The 17,400-nt window shown below is 39.5% G+C and overlaps 1 protein-coding gene across 3 annotated transcripts in view; it reads right to left on the minus strand.

Annotated features, from left to right (window-relative positions):
• Positions 1-17,400, minus strand: part of NFATC1 (nuclear factor of activated T cells 1) — a 199,392-nt gene that overhangs the window by 129,849 nt on the left and 52,143 nt on the right. For all 3 annotated transcript variants that reach the window (XM_088475900.1, XM_088475899.1, XM_088475898.1), the window contains exons 5-7: positions 15,493-15,695; positions 13,414-13,586; positions 10,679-10,819 (exon numbers count right to left, since the gene is read on the minus strand). In XM_088475900.1, coding sequence (XP_088332026.1) covers positions 10,679-10,819; positions 13,414-13,586; positions 15,493-15,695 — 517 coding nt within the window. The remainder of the gene's footprint in view (positions 1-10,678; positions 10,820-13,413; positions 13,587-15,492; positions 15,696-17,400) is intronic.

Consider the following 17,400-nt stretch of genomic DNA (forward strand, 5'->3'; position numbering starts at 1 on the left):
TAAAGGTAAGATTTATTTTTTTCTGCCTGCTTTGTCAAAAACAGCTATAACATGTCAGAACTCTTAGACAGAGACAATAAAGACCTGTTATCACTACTACTTGTTAGAAAGGATGTTTGGTAATGAGCGGCAGACTTTGAATAATGGGATGCAAGATAGAGAAGCACCACCTTCTAAGCAAGCTGTCTTTCTCTAAAGCAGGAGTGCTCAACTTCAGTCCTCAAGTAACACAAACAGGTCATGTTTTGTGGATTTCTTTAATCATGCAAAGGTGAGTTAGTCTATTTTGCTGGGTCAGTAAATATCTCACCAGCTTTCACAGACAGGGAAAACTTTAGGGTTGAGGTTGAGAACCATTGCTCTTAAGTATAATACAAAGAGCCTGCTGGACAGATTATGTGATTATAATCACTTCAGTTATTGATTTACATTTAGGAAGCTCAATAGCTTTGGTATACAGTACATTACTGGCCAAATGGCTTTACTTATTCTTTACAAGCAAGAAGTTGTAACCACTGTGTAACAGGACTACTGTAACTTAGCAGTATGTTCATTTTACAAAAAGAAGTCTGTGAGGATGACTTTAATTCATGCATTAATGTTTTCTTTTATACAGATTATTACTCTTAGGCTGCGTACACACCTAAACATATATCTATCCAGTCTGCCTGGTGGGGAGGAACATTTTGTCCATCTTCTAGGGTTTGGGAGAAAATTTCTCTTGTTATTTGCTCCCAAACATTACCAGATTTTCTATCCCACCAGACAGATTGGACATCTTTAGGTGTGTACGCATCATAAAACACATACTTTATGAATATAACACTGCCCAAAGGTAACATAAAAAATGTACATCATCCACTGTACGCACTAGAAGTGTGTTAAAGTGATAAGGAAAAACAGGGTTCATTTCTAAATGTAAATGCATACAAAAGTAAATACAGTTTTGTTAAAGATGTAAAGTAACCTGAGAAAAGTCCCCATGTAATCTGCCCAAACCATGTTAGTGGTGACAAATGCTGTCATGTATTTCAGATCTGCTGCATGTTTAGATTGGCCGTATGCTGTATTCTAAAACCCACATAGATCATATCTTGGCCCTCATTGTTTTCAGCACATTTTGCTGATCGGTCTCGATAATACTGAACTTACATTAGCTTAATGATTAGTAGACAGAAATGTGCAAGTTCATCACAGAGTAATCTCAAACCTCAAGGTCATATTAATTGTTTGGTACCTCTGTGTTTCAGCATTACTATGCTTTTTCCTTCTGATCTGGTTAAATCAACATAGCAAGTATACTTCATTTGCAATAAAATGTACTATGTAATAAAGTTGCTGTTTGTTTTTAAGAAATGTGTACAATATTAAAGTATGTTTTCTCCATATGTATCAATTTAATGCTATGCGCATAAAGGAATGCACATTAATTTAATTTTGGTTGTAACTAATGTGATCCAATTTCCATAAACTGAGAGTAGCATCAAATAGCTATTTCTGACTCCTGGGATCTTAAATGGATTTCCCTCACTCGGACATGCCCCTAATATTTGTGAATGCAGAGCAAGGTCAGGTCTAACCAGCCATTTTTGTGCTCTGGGCAAGATTGAATATTTTCTCCCTACTACACTATGATATGCCACACATATGTATATTACCCCCGCATTCCTTCATTATGACCCCCTCATGTCTCATCTCTCTCCCTCCTTACTACCCCCCAACCCCCACTAATGTTTCCAGAGGCTGTTCTGCTAAATGCTCAGCTATTGTGCTGCGAGAAGTGAGGAAATATGAACATACTTAGCGTATTCAACTGATGCACTAGGAGAGCTAATTTGTGCGCTGGGCATTTTAGTAGCATGGTTATAAAGCGACTTTCTGCTTCTTATCAAATGGACTGTGCTGCAGTCAGATTAGTGTTATGGGGATGTAGTGTGGAAGCCGACGGTCTAAATCCCGACTGCCGGCTTCCAGACGTTCTACACCTAAATCTAGACGCCTGTCATTAACCAGACCCCGGAAGACCGACGCTCGGCATCCGGATCTACGTGATGCCGGGCGCCGGGCACGGACAGCCGCGCGGGGGGGAGGGTTAGGTTTAGGGCTCCCGGGGGGGACTTAAAGTTAGGCAACCCCCTGGGCGGTTAGGGTTACGCTAGGGGAAGGGGGGGTTAGGGTTAGGCATCCCCGGGGGGAGGTTATCGTTAGGCACCCCCCCATGGGACATAGGTTTAGGCGTTGGGGAAGGGGGGGTTAGGTTTAGGCACTTGGGGGGGAGGTTAGGTTTAGGCACTTGGGGGGGAGGTTAGGGTTAGGCACCCCTAAGGGAGGATTCCTAATCATAGCGCTGTTTGCAAAGCTCAGATTCAATACAGCAAAATGCCCAAAAACACCAGCAAGAAAACCCTAAATATTAGAAGGGTTCTAATTGCACATCAATAGTTTTTGTTTCCTATATTACTAATAAAATGTAAATTATATATTTCAAGGCTTAATAATATATGACTGCTCCATCCTTTTGATATTTTATGAGAAACATACATTGGATCTTCCTATAGGATGTACTTTGTAAAATAATAACGTGCTTTTCACTATTGTTAAGGTGTGTACGTACAGACCTTTTACTATGTTCTGTGCACAGGTATACATACACTCATATGCCAGACAAACTGATACAGGTGCTTCCATTCCCAGAACATGCCACCACACCCCTGCATTAAATGCTATATTCCACAATTAAAGTACTGTATCTAGGTAGGGAATGGGTATGAAATACTGGCGGCTGAACAATCCCAACCCAGGAATCCCGGTAGATGAAGATCCCGACAGAGGGTAGAAAGTACCCTATCCTTCCCATAACCCTCACCTCCCCAGGGAGTGCCTAACCCTAACCTCCCCCCCCCAGTGGTGCCTAACCCTAACTCCCCCTCCCAGCAGCCAAACCCTAACCCTCCCGAGGGGGTGCCTAACCCTAATTTCTCCCTGCGGTGCCTAAACCTAACCCCCCCCTTCCCAGGGGAAATGGACAATACTTACCCATCCGGACGATCGGGATTGCAGCAGTTCGGGATGCCGATGCCAGTATCCTGTTCTCCTTCGGAATATCAGCGTCTGCATTATGCTGGACAGTGGGATTCCGTTGTCGGTATATCGACGTCCGGCATCTCATCTGCCGGCAATATAACTACATCCCCTATGTAGAGATCTCTGCAATCCACTGTCATATAATGTGCAGTGAAGATGGCAGTGTATCACAATTTAAGAGGCTTTGAATAAGGCTTCATAGTAGGTGCCATAGAGAAGGGTCACTCCATCTCTGAAATCAAAACATAATTTGGATTTTCACTTGCAACAATTTCAAGGGTGTACTGCTCCTACACAATATCAAGAAAGACAGCTGGCATACACCACCACTGTGGTCATCGAAGAACTCTGGTCAATCATGGACAGCGTCGCCTGACACACACTAACATCTGACCAGCGTGTGACACTGCCACAGTTAACAGCAGAATGTAATGCTGGCAGTAGTGTCACAAGTAACATCAGCATTCAAACAATGAAACTTTCTCTTTTTTTCTACAGGGTACAGGAGCCGATGGCCAACTCAGGTCCCATTGGTAACCCCACAGCACAAGCCTCTGTGCATTGCCTAGGCAAACACTGCCACTGAAAGCAAGATGACTGAAAACGTGTAGCCTGGTCAAATGAGTTGAGCTTCCAACAAGGGACAGTCTAGGACTGTGGTGGCTCTTTTATAATGTGAGGTGTTTTCACTGACAGTAAGATGCTACGTATTCATTGTTGCAGATAATTTGCACCCAAATATAACTACCGCTCCTGTACAATATATAATTCCCGTTTTATCAGAGATTTGCACCCATCTGGCTTAGTAAGGATAGTTTCCCATTTTCAAAACTGGGAATCTATAATTATTTTCCTGCAATTAAGTCTGATGGATCTCGATGAACATAATTAGTGGAGATAGTATTTAAATAAAGGTGCATTTGTGAACAGGACAACCTATAGATCATACGCGTATGTTTATTTATTAACATTATTTATATAATGCCAGCATATACTAATGCACTTTTGCCATGTTCTGCCTTTCTTTATAAAAATATTGGAATTTTAGAGCAGTACAAACACAAATGTACTGTCTGCAAAGTGCACAATGAGAGAAAATGTACACTACCATAGAATCAGTGTCTTTTCATCTCTACCATAAATATTTCAGCAAAATAGATTCCAGACACTTACCATGAAACTTAGGGGGTCATTCAGACCCGCTCGCCAGCGCAGGACGCTCGCAAGCGGGTCGATGTTCCGTGCGCATGCGCGAGACCCGGCGAGCGACGGGCTCTCCATCGCTCCGGGTCTCGCACCAAAGGGGGCGTGCTGTCGATGTTGATTGACAGCACGCCCCCTTTGGTGGGCGTGTCAGGGGCGTGCCTGCCAGACAGATGGCGTTCCCATGGGAACGCCTACCGTCTGGGTCTGGCCCCACTGACATCACTAGTGATGTCAGTGGGAGTGATTTTGGCTCTGATAGAGCCAAAATCACTCCAGGGCTTCCGGCAGCCAGACCCTACCGCAGGGTCTCCGTCGCAAGCCCGATGGTCGCGATGGTCAAGACCATCGCGACCATCATCATGGACGCTCGCATATGCTGTGGGTGGTCACCCACAGCTATGCGAGCGGCCAGGAGGCCGCTCCATTTTCATGGAGGAGGGCACTGATTCAGAGCGAGCGCTCTGGTCAGAGCGTTCGGCTCTGAATCAGGCCCTTAGACAGAGAGCCTGAAAGTAGAAAAGAGGAAGGACTTCCCCATACGGAATAGGAAGCATGTAATAACTAAAATACACCCAGACGTAGTAGAAAATCTTTGAAATTCAGGGACCTGTCCTGTTTACATAAACCTGTTGGTTATAAAATATTGCTATTACGGGAGCTCTATTTTGCTTTCACTACAATTTCTTGAATTTATGGAAATTATCTTATTTTATCTTTTGTTGAGTAAAATGTAGTATTCAAACAGTGATAGACAGCCTTGCAAGTTCTATGGGATATTTCCTGAATATAAAAAATGAGATATTACATGTACATTGCACACATACAAAACTAAGGAATTTGATACACTATTGCTCCAAAATGGCACTAAAAGACTGATTGTGTAACAATTGTAATGCATGTAGAACATAATGCTATCCGTGTGCTTGATGACTCTTGAAGACTGCGGAGAAGAATTTAGAATACAGTAGTTTTTCTGGTGGTTTAAAACCACTGCACGTCGTCAGAGTTGAGAGGCAGCTTCTGATTGGCTGCCCCTATATTTACTGAACTAGCTTATTGGACATTAACTAGTTTTGCATCAGCAGTTCCCATGGGCTTTTTTCCCTATGGATTATGTTGGATCAAGAAAATAATAAGATGATAGGTAAGTATAGTCATCCTACTGCACCACAAAAAAGTGAGCTGATAAATATAAATAATGCAGGCAAATATTTAAATCTAATAATATATAAGGGAGTATAATTATTAATTAGTAAATAGAAGTGGGTACAATTAATTATTTGTAAATACAAGGAACACTTTCAAGCATTAGGAAATGCAAGGCATAAAACGGGTTGGGAAGGGGATCCCGGCGCACACCATACCAGCGCTCTGAATCCAGACTGGTTTGAAATACTGACACCCGGAGATAAGTACTCTAACTCTACTCCTAACCCTACACCTAACCATCACCCCTGTGGCCTAAACCTAACCCTCCCCCACAGCCTAATCCTCCCCCTAGTGCCTAACCCTAATCCCTAACTTTACCATCAGGATGTCAGCAGTAGGGATCTTGGAGCAGAGATTCTGACTGTTGTTGGGATTACCACACCGGCATCCTGACAGTCGGGATGCCAACTACATACCGCATAAAACATTTATTTTATTTCCATGGTACCAACCTACCAGTGTTAGTAGGAAGGGCCCATTGTTACTTGGCATTTGCTCCAGAAATTTCTAGGCAAGCCATTTCTAGGGATGGACGACCCCTGCTGACACTGGCCACCAGAGAAGGGGAATGGGGGATCAGCGCAACTGGTGGCAACAGCAGCGCCGCCAGTCCTACCCTCACATCCAGGCAGCACTGGGCTCAGCCAAGTGGCTCAGCTGCCCATGCTGTGACCTATGGAGACACAGCAGCATGACATCATAGGCCTGCCGGCGCCATCCAGCCCGCACAGTGCAGCCTCAGCGAGCCTCTGGTTCTCTGAGGCTGTAGTGCTGCTCTGGATGCTGCTGCCTGCAGCTGAGGAAGAGGGAGAGACTGGGCGCTCTCTTCTGCAGTGCTGCCAACAGGTCAGACAAGTCTATTTTCTACTGTGGGAGCCATTTTGTTTTTTTATTGTGGGGGCCATTGTTGTGTTTTGTTTTGTTTTTCACTGTGGAGGCCATTATATTTTATTTTATTTTTACTGTGGGGGGTCAGTGTGTGTTTTTTCCCCTGTGGAGCCCAATGTATTTGCTTTCCTATCGGGTCAGTATTTAATTTTTTCCTGTGGTGGCCAATCTGTGGGAGTGCAGGGTGCAGGCCATGCCCCCTTTTTGTAAGGCCACTACCCACAGCCACCTTTTTTCTGATAGATTTTGGCATCTCTTTCCAGCATTTTAACAAAGTGAACCTTCAGAATTTTTTTTAATGTAAAAAAAAAAAATTAAAGACATTGATATGTAATGTGGCACTTTGCAAACCAGCATTATCAGTCATATTTTTCCTGTAGCAAATCTAACACTTTGAAAACCGCATGAAAATTAAAAAAAAAAAAAAGTGTCTTGCCGAAAATACTCTTCATTTAAGTAAATATCTTTACTAATGACAAAAGGAGCTACTCTGCAGTGTAAGTGGCCCCTGCACAAGAGCAACAATATAAACTACAAGCTATGAAACAGAGAACATTCTATATAATTTAATATACGACATACAAATTTTCCAAACTGATTTAAAATGGAATAAGATCTTGCTAAAATATAAATGAAAATATTTAATAAGAGACCAAAGAGAATTAACATGATATCCAGAACTTGCCATCAATTTAACAGCACATAATACTCTGTGTCAGTCTACCAGTGGAATTCTGGGCTGTCAGTGTATTGTAGAATACATTAAATTACTATGAATAGGCTGACGCTATATAAAGGTTAAGAATCATACTTGATCCGGAAACACACATTTGTTCATCCCAGTCATAACACAGCTGACAAGAAAGCACAGGGTTAATTTGAAAAAGCCGCACTCTTGCCTCCAAGTTCAAGCACTGACATGATTGTTCATTTGGGATTCCCTTGGAATGAGTCATTGTTAGAACAGAGACTCCCTACTGAAAGAGAAGGATAATGCTTTGCCTCTTGAGGGTACAACAGCTGAGAGTTTGTCTTACAAGAGGCAGCTAAAACCAGTCTAAAGCATAATAGTACACATTCACCTCCAATACCTTTTTGTTACTATATAGGAGACCGAGTACAAACCAGCAATGCAGTTATTAGCTGGATGTCTTATTTACATGCCTTCCACTTATCTTCAGTATTGGCACATTAAAGTCCATTGTTGAAAAGTGATGGGAGAAACAGGCAATATTTGCAGTTGCGTGACTGGGATATGTTTCACCTTATACAGAGGGTGTTTCAGCTGTATATTGGTGGTGATGTGTGTGGGCGCGCGTGTATATATATATATATATATATATATATATATACACACATATACATAGTCATACACATATACACACACACATGCACAATATATATATGTATGTACACACATATACTGTGCACACACACACACATACATACATACACACACACTTCCTCAAAAAGTGAACCCCCCCCATTCCTCAAAAGAAAAAAAAGGAATCCAAAAGTTCTTTATCGCAAAGTAGGTAATAATGGAATAATGGAACACACATGATAAACGTTACTCAAAATCAAAAGTGGCCAAGCGAGAAGATGACATAATATGACATTTGTTGAATTTATGCTCAAAAACCATAACTTTCATGTCGTATTATCAACAGTGGAGGATACAAAAGTAATACTAAGCATAGTCTGTAGACAGTGACAAAAATGTAGTATCTCTGCTTTGCAGAAAATCTCCATGTATGTGTAACCGTTGCCTACACACAGCAGAGACAGTCATTTCATGAGGGAGACTACTGACAGCATAATGCTGACATCACCAGCTCTTGGTAAATTTATAGGCTGCGCAGGCATCAGGTATATTGGATTCACCTACTAAAAAACCTGCTATCAATGTAATTAAGTTACTCATTGCACCTGACTTGACATCATTCATGTATATCATATATGAGATTCTTCCCAAGGACTGTATGAACAGATACGTTCTATAGGGCCAATATGACAATACACGCAAAGCACAACATGATAAAAAGAGACAATTCAGCAAACTTGTTTCTGTACATTTAGGAGAGATAATACTTCAGTGCTCTTTAAGCAAAGTCACAATGCTATGAGTACTTGCCAATGCATTAGATGTAAATCCTTTGGGACAGAACTGGTTAAGGCAGGAAGTCGGTGACCTCTTTCACAGGCCTCTCTCTGCTGCCTCTTTTTCGGTTAATTACTCCCCCATTGCTAGGCTTTTACAGTTTGCCACTACAGATTATAATTACCCATTAAAATGTTGATTTTTTTTTTTTTTCATACAATGGTAAAATAGCAAGCGACAAACCTACTATGATTATTTTATTTTCTAAGTAGGCATTCATTATTTTGCTTGATTTTACTAAGGTGTTTATCATAATGACTAACCACCTCTAATTCTATTAGCTGAAGCCCACTAGGAATGTTATTAACTTTTATGTTAATTTTAATTTTCAAAGAACAAATCTCCTTAGTCTTCAAATGAAAAGCGGAACCCCCAGCAGATATATGCAGGGTGTCAGGTACCTGCTTCTGTTGTTTTTACTCTTGAAGGTAACAAGAAAACACCCTGCTGTCAGAGATACTGCAGCTGGCTAATTAAGTAAAATTACTATTATTATATTTTTTTTTATTTCAATTGCGCTTAAGTGGCTGTGCACAAAATACAATTAAAACAAGAATTACTGTAGAATGATGCATCACCATTGGATACAAAAGCATTTTTTTGTCCAACATTAATTGGCATCATAAGTCAAGTCCAGGATATTTAAAAGGGCATTGTTTCGAAAGACCTGACCTAGAGCTTGACTATGGAAGCCCTCTCTTCGTCGCCTTTCTCTTGGCTTTAACGCCCGTAGAGTTGGCTGAATGGAAGTCTATTCCAGAATAGGCTTAATTATAACACAATATAATTATTCACAATATATGTTTTCACAAACCACTTAATAGCAGCACACCGTTTACAAGAATTTGAAAAGTTCAGACTCAGATGAAATATATGCAATTTAGATTCAATAAAGTGTATCTATTAAACAGCTATTTAACAATAAGTTCTATGACCTAAGAAAACAAAAACAGCAATGTTGATTATTGGTCATACATTTTCTAGGAACAAAATAAATGCCATTTTTTCAGAATATGCAGTGAGCCTAACTAAAACATTTGCAAATGTATTATTTTGGATCTCTGTGTTATGTTGTCTTATGGACATTCCATTATGAAAGTGGTATGTATAAAACTACTTCAAAAGGTGGAAAAAATCTGGAGTTAATACCAAAATTAGACATAGGAAAAATTTTTATTAAGACATTGAATTTGTTACTTGCGTCTTTGTCTGGAAAATCAAACTGTTCTACTTTTGTTTTGTTAAAAATCTAAATGTACAGTAACTTGAAGCAACCACTCCGTTCCTTCATCAAAGGTAATTGTTGATTGTTTGCTATAGTTTAAACCACATTTGTATTATGCCATTAAATAACTCTCAGTGCACTACTAAAGATTCAGACCATTTAATGGTAAACATGTGGGCCTAGGGCCGGTCTTCTGAGCCATCATTTGCGGTTCCCAGCTTCTTTCGGCTTTGCTGTATTTGAGTGCTATAGCTTGTGCCACTTGTTTTAAAATGCCTGCTGATATGTTATCACAAATAGGTGTCTCTTTCTTGAATTAAATATTTTGTTTTAACATATTTTTATATTAAGGGTAATGTGCAGCCTTTATGAAGGTTACAGGGCACCAATTGCAGCCCCTAAAGTATATCAGGTTGTCAAGTCCCTGATGTAGACATTTCCCAGTTAGAAATATTTACATAGTCACATTATTGTACAGTGATATGCAAATATCTACTAGTATTGTACCAAAGTTGCTTTGCGACAAGACAGACCAGCCTTTACCCAGCATACATAGTCCACATAATCTTATGTACTAAACACTGACTGACCACTGAGTAACAAGGTATATGCCATCGGCACACTGAGCTAGATGTTCTAAGGAGCGAATCAGCACACAGCTAAGACTGAAAGCTATAAAATGGTGTTCATTTTGTCATTAAAAGAGCATAGAGTATTGAGGGCTGCTGCCATTATTGTTGGTAGACCTTATCTACAAGCATTTTGTTCCCCTCTAGTCCTTACTGCAATCCTGGATAGATGATACATGACAGGTACAGAAATAAATGCATACAATAAAATATTGCTAATTAATAAATGACATTTGAACAAGTTCTTCGGTCACCACAATACATAACTGGACAAACCTGGGGCTTTTTCAACAAATATGACTTTGGAATCTTGATGGAAGTTGTGGCCAGTCACAATCATTTTCTTCCCACCAGTCACTGGGAAGCTGTCAGTACTTTGTTTTTCTACCAAAGGCAATTCCTGAGCAGATCGCTGGGCTACAAAGAAAGTGAAATATAATACAAACATCACTCAACGGATTTTCAAATGTCTTGTGTAAATGTGCGTAATATTCCTAATATACACACACAAGTGCTCAAACAGCGATGATACAGTGCAAGAGATAAGCTAACAGATTGGGGTAACCAGTACCTGTTACTACGATGGAGTTTGATGATTGAAAATCTTATGCTGAATTGCTAGCTTTAACTATACATAAATGCAATACTTATTGCTTTGTGACCTGGACATTGAAGACATAGGTAAACTTAACATAGCAAAGCATCTCCAAACTGTTTAAACATACAATATAGTAAAACAAAGAGGCTTTAACCTATGGTGACAAATCAGATTATCATGTTTACTACTCTAATTGCACATTAGAATAATGTAAAAAAAACTGCGTCCTTCTGGTTGTTACGATGACATGTGATGTTAATACTAAGCTATTCAGATCTTCACAAGATTTGATGTGCGGATAGATTATAAATGTCTTAAGGGGCCTATCCATTAGCAGATGTTTTTCTGAACGATGAAAGACAAAAGATATCTATTGAAAATTCCGGTGGCTGTGCTGAAAGATACCTGTCATATACATGACAGACTTTTGCAAAAGACGAATGATGAGCGATATCGCATGACATCATTCAGGGAGTGGATTTTTTTCTCTCCAGTGCTCTGTAGCTGCTGTTAATGTTGTTCATCGTTTACCGCATATAAACTGCCAGATATTTCTAATATCTGGCAGCAATATGCGATAATTCACCAATATGTTGGAGAGACGAAAGACACAATTTATTGTCCACGGGAGTGCGCATCTGTCATCGTTCAGGGCCTATCCATTAGCAGATAAATTGAACGACTGAACGATATATCGTTCAGTCATTCAATTTATCTGCTAATGGATAGGCCCCTTTAGACTTCAAGACCCCAATCTTGAAGAGCTTACGTAAAAGACATTAGTAGTCATTTACAAAGTAAACCCAATGCATCAAAAACATAATGCAATGTACATAGGCCAGTCTCAGCCTACTCCTTCCCTACTATTTGGTACACACTTGATTGGTTTGGCTGTATGAACTTCGCTCTCATCCCTCCCCTCCGTCTCCTCTTTGGCAACATCCTCTTTTTCCTATGGGCTCAATCATAGTTTTGCCTTACCATGGATACTGGCTTGGATTGTGCAATTTTGGCATGTGGTTGGTGATTTCACTTCAAGCAGTTTTTCTGATTTTTGCGATAAATATCATCTACCCCAGCTCTTTACTTCCAATTCCTCCAATTAATGTGGTTCATACAATCTTACACTTAAGCCTCTAAGTTGAAGCACCTTACATCCTTAGAAAGGAAAGATATTTGTTCTGCAGGTTGACAGGGAGCTCTATCCTTCCAGTATCATTCTGTCCTGGCCCCCAGAAATTTTTAAGGTGGCCTGAGAAAGGGACTTGCATAAAACCCTTGATCAGGAGGCATTAAGCAAGGAGTCAGAAAGTGCCCTATTAATATTTCACTGCGGGAAAACACTTTTAAAGTTTCCTTCATACCTGCACCATATGTATCCCAGCTCTTCCACCTTGTGTTGGCAACAATGTGGTCAGGCTGGTACATTTGGTGGGATTGTCCCTTAGCAACCAGTTTCTGGAGGGGAGTGTCAGCCATCCTTGGACGGCGTTTTTGTGTCACCATACCTATTGACTCCCTTATTATGCTCCTGTGCTACCCAGTCTCTTAGCTATACCCATGACAAGCTAGTACAACACATCTGTATTGTGGCCCGCTCCCAAATAGCTAGAGACTGGAAGAAGCCAGGGCTACCGAACTATGATGCTATGTTTGCCTGTGTGGGACATGTAGCAGTGATGGAATATATCACTAGTTTGCTTCACAACAAAATCCATACATTTCACTCAGTCTGAGAACCTTGGTACTCACTCTACAACTGCCAACCCCCTGGTATTTCTTAATGTTGTTGTTGTTCAAACTGTTTATTTCTTTTGACCCTTTAGTTCTTTTTGGACTCCCAAATAGACAGAGACTGGAAGAAGCCAGACCTACCAAACTATGATGCTATTCTAAAATGGAGAATGGAGAATTCCTCCACCATCCAGATGTGCAAACATCATGTACAAACTTAAAGCTCTACCACCTTCTTCAATGAAAACAAATGCTGCAAATTTTCATTTTAGCTTAAATTAACCATGAAAGGGATAGGACAATGGGACTATTTAGTATATGTGTTGATTGTGTGTTTGAATTTTGTTTATGTTTGTTTTTTTTAGATTGCTCATGGAGCTAATAAATGGGTTCCATGAAAAAGTATGGGACCCAAAGATTGCCAGATATGTGCTAGTGAAAAAAAATCTATTCATTTTGTAGATTGTGACTGGCCATACACCCTACTACAGAGAAAATAAGACCCTGACAACGCACATTTCTTAGTCTCCTTTCAATAATCTCACTCCTAAAATAAGGCTTACCAGTGTATCGATCAGTGTATTTTGCTAGGAACACCTTTATTCTGTCCAATCTCTCCCCAGTGCAATCAGATTTATTCAGTACATGTGTACAAATATCAGTAAAATTATCAACTCACAACACTCAATAGGATTGGATGCCACTTGCAGCGTCAGGGTCCTCCCATTGGCTTGTGGAATGTGTACACGGAACACCAGGCGCACTCTAGTGTTCTTTCGTCCAATGTCAGTTTCTCCTTTCCGCAACTCAATGTCAGAATTGCGCAGCTTTAGTATGCCGGCACAATCAATACTAATCAAATAAAAAAAAAATACTTTAGTTATAACATACACCCTTGCTACAATTACTACAAACTGGATTTATAGTCATTTTCAGTGATGTTATTTAACAAGTGACATCCTACTGTAGTGAAACTACAACTACATTTACTGGCAAACCAGGTTTGGAATTATATTTTATCAGCATTTGGGGCCAAATGTTGTGAAATCCTGATTTTTACAGTAATATCTCAGTTAGGATTCTGAGTTTATACTAGGGAAAGTATAATAAAGGTAATATCTCAGATGGGGTATAGTTTCAATATGGGGGGGGTGCTGTATTTTAAGGAATGAGGGTGATATGATGCGATCATTTTGAGTAAAATATCTTTTAACTAATAGCTTCACTATTAGCAGAATAAGGTTGAATGCTTTGTCATTTGTCTGCAACACTGAATCCAGAATACAGGCATAGACATTTCATGCTGAAGCAAAGAATTTATCACCTCAATGATTAAGGCTGACATAGCAAGTATACCTTAATTTGTTTTACACGTATATAAGAATAAAAAGGCTAATTATTTGTATGGATTAAACTCAATTAATCTCAAACAAGATCAAACCTTGCAATATTTTGTCTGTGCAGTTCCTCAAATACTGACCAGAGGAGACTACGATAGTGACGCCCATGTGGTTATCTTAGTTGGTGGTGATGGTGTGAAGGGGCGTATTATTAAATCACCACCACACTTAAACTAGATAGACATGGCTCCTCAATAAACAGCTGTGGATGGGACAAACCTAAAGAAGTATATGGAAAAATGGAGTATTAGGAATTACAGGATACTAGTACTGATTCTACAATAATAAATAAAATAGGACTACTAAAACCATCACAATTCTTAAGATGCTAGGTGGTATTATCAGCAATTGTCAGAGCTTGGACTACTCATCTATTTTGAGATTGAAACCAAATGGCAAATTACCTCCCTGGCCTGTCCTAAGACCCTTCCTTTACATAGCGGTTCCTCTTTTGTATGTGCATGCATCAGCACCAGGTATACTGTGCAGTCACCTCTTGCATTCTAATCTACCAAAAAAGGGAATTAGGCACATGTCAATAATACCACTGTTTCTGGAGTAGAACTGTGCGTGTGGGTATGTAATATACACACAATTATGCATCTCATTAGGTCAGAAAATAGTGCCTGGCCTGCAGAGATGATGTTATATGGCTTTTTTTAACCTATTTTATTTGTAATCAGAACATAAGCAACTTGCATTTTTATGGAAATACCACAAAAATATGTGGTCTGCTCTAGCGTGAGAAATACTGTTCGTGTTGTGCCCTGTAGCCTATAATATGTATCCCTGAAAGCATTTACACAATATTACAGAACTGTCTCTGGAACACAGAACTTTACTTTGAGCCTCGGTTGCAATAAATTTGCCTGCTATAATTATTTGACTAATTGATGACTCTGGTCAACATATTCATTCTAAACCTTTTTTTTAACAGATATAAACAAGACACTTGCAGAACCTGCAGCAATGAGACTTTCTATTTTACCTCCCCAGAGTAGTTTAATCGCATTGTTGAAAAAACCCAGCACTTCAAAATACAAGATCCAATAAGTGTGGTGCTATAAACTGAACACTGACTCTGAAGTGGATATTTACAGCTATGTAACTGAGACGTGATTTATAAAAAGCAACAGACGCACAGGCTGAAACACTATAAGCAAAAGCAATCAGTGTTCAGATGTTTATTTTAAAGGTTTATGAAGGTGGTAAAATGGGGAGAGGCACTTCAAACGGCGTTTTGAAAATGTTGATTGGGTAAAGCTGGTCAATTTCTGGGATTTACATAAAGTATTACCATATTGAATCCCCCCAAGTAGGCACAGTTACAATAGGCAAACAGGTGGCTGAAGGCTTACATGGCTTTCATATTGTTCTCAGGCAGCAGTGGGATTTCCAAGACTTTGGTGTTGGAGATGATGGTTTCATGGCTTGTAGTAGAAACGGTCTTGCCTGTTATGCGATGGACTTGATAGAAGGCATGAGGTCGCAGCAGGCGATCGTCTGCCGTGCCGATGAACAGCTGGATGGTGAGTGGTTCACTTTCTAAATACCCATGTAGCTGGCAAGAGAACAAAAAGGTTCAGGCATGAAAATAAAACAAATCAGGACAGGTGCTGAGAGTTAGGACATCATTTCGGCCAGCAATATTGGTGTAATAAAAAAGGTGTAAGTCAGAAAAATGTCTCATTATTTCAGTGACCCGAGGCAGTAGAGCTAGATTTAATCTTTATATGAACCGCTGGACGCACTTAGAACAGTCTCATACAGTCTTCGTCTCAGGGTTGGAGGGAGCTCACATTTCAGGTGATGAAAGCAGATATATTTACTGACTATCTGATTTTTTTCAAAAGCTACATTCAATATGAACTTTAAGAATTTTCCTCTAAAGTACAACTTTACAGACTCAAATTTCATATGCTCAAACTTTCAAGAATATTTACAAAAATTATGATAAAGAGAATTTAATTTACTAGTTAAAATAAGATACTGAGTAAAACAGGTGGCCAGGATGTGATAGGACAATGCAAACTCCCAATTACACTGCAGAACAATGAAAATGTTTCCGATGTGAAAATAGTTACTTCTAATTGATTTCAGCATGCAAAGAATGAATATGACATTTAAAACTCTCAGTTAGCTCTGAGTTCCAAGATATAGTCCTTTTATTCTTAGTGAAGTGGGCAGAATAGAGAGAATCTTACCAGCAATATGCGTTCCGCACAGAGGGGGCGGTGCCTAATGACCCAGTTAAATGAATCAGTTATTTGTCCCCTCCCCTATTCAAATATATGCGATTCACGGGATTACCCACACAAGATAACTGTGGTGCACTGAGTGACAAGCATAGTGAGCGATTCCACCAAGACATTTCAGCAATGGAACAAAGATATCAGGGCAGGTGAATCACTACTGTTGGACAGTGACAAGAGATGCCCCAGAAGAGGAGTACAAGCGACAAGCAAAGAGAAAGCACTCCCATGAATAGGCCACTATATTATATAGTACTTTCGTATGCTGTATGTTTGTTTCGGATGCTGTATGTTTGTTTAGTTTTGTGTTCTTATTTGTGATTGATAGAAAATAAATAACAGTTGTTTTAATTCAATCAAGAAAATATCAGATTTTAAAATAGCTTTTCACTATGACTATATTACTAATGTACATACAGCATAGTGCAAGAGGTGTAGCTCAAAAAATAGAGCTAGTAAAAACATTCTGATATGATTTTAGTTTTTCTTGACCTCAAATTAGTACTGTATGACTATTTTTAGGAAGGAAACAAATTAAAAGTATTAATTTGTTGTACAGTGTTATTGAAAAGTAGCTCATGCTTCTACTAGTAAATACATTAGCTATACTGATGGCACAGCCATATTTTACTTCAGTGGGTTATGTAATCAGTCTTGGATTGCACCTCATTTTACCTATAATATGGCGGCTGCATATAAGCTCTATAAAGTTTGCTGCAGGAGGACACAGCTGCTGGTTCGCAGGGAGTGTAGAGGATGAATATGCACCCACTACAATCCTACCTGTAGATACTAGTTATGTGAATGAGTCTAGTTCTTGCATCTACTCATAGTGAAGATATGAGAAAAAAAAAAAAAAAAAAGAAGGATGTACAGGAAACACACTCAACAATAGTTTTGATCAAGTTAAAGGGCTGGATGTAAAAGGTGTTCATTATGGATAAACAGATATTCATAATTATGCAATTTCAGATTTGCTTAAAAACATTTTTTTCCCAATGTAGTATGCAGCAC

Source organism: Taudactylus pleione, unplaced genomic scaffold (genome assembly GCF_031769625.1).
Source record: "Taudactylus pleione unplaced genomic scaffold, aTauple2 ptg000179l, whole genome shotgun sequence".
NCBI classification, from domain to species: domain Eukaryota; kingdom Metazoa; phylum Chordata; class Amphibia; order Anura; family Myobatrachidae; genus Taudactylus; species Taudactylus pleione.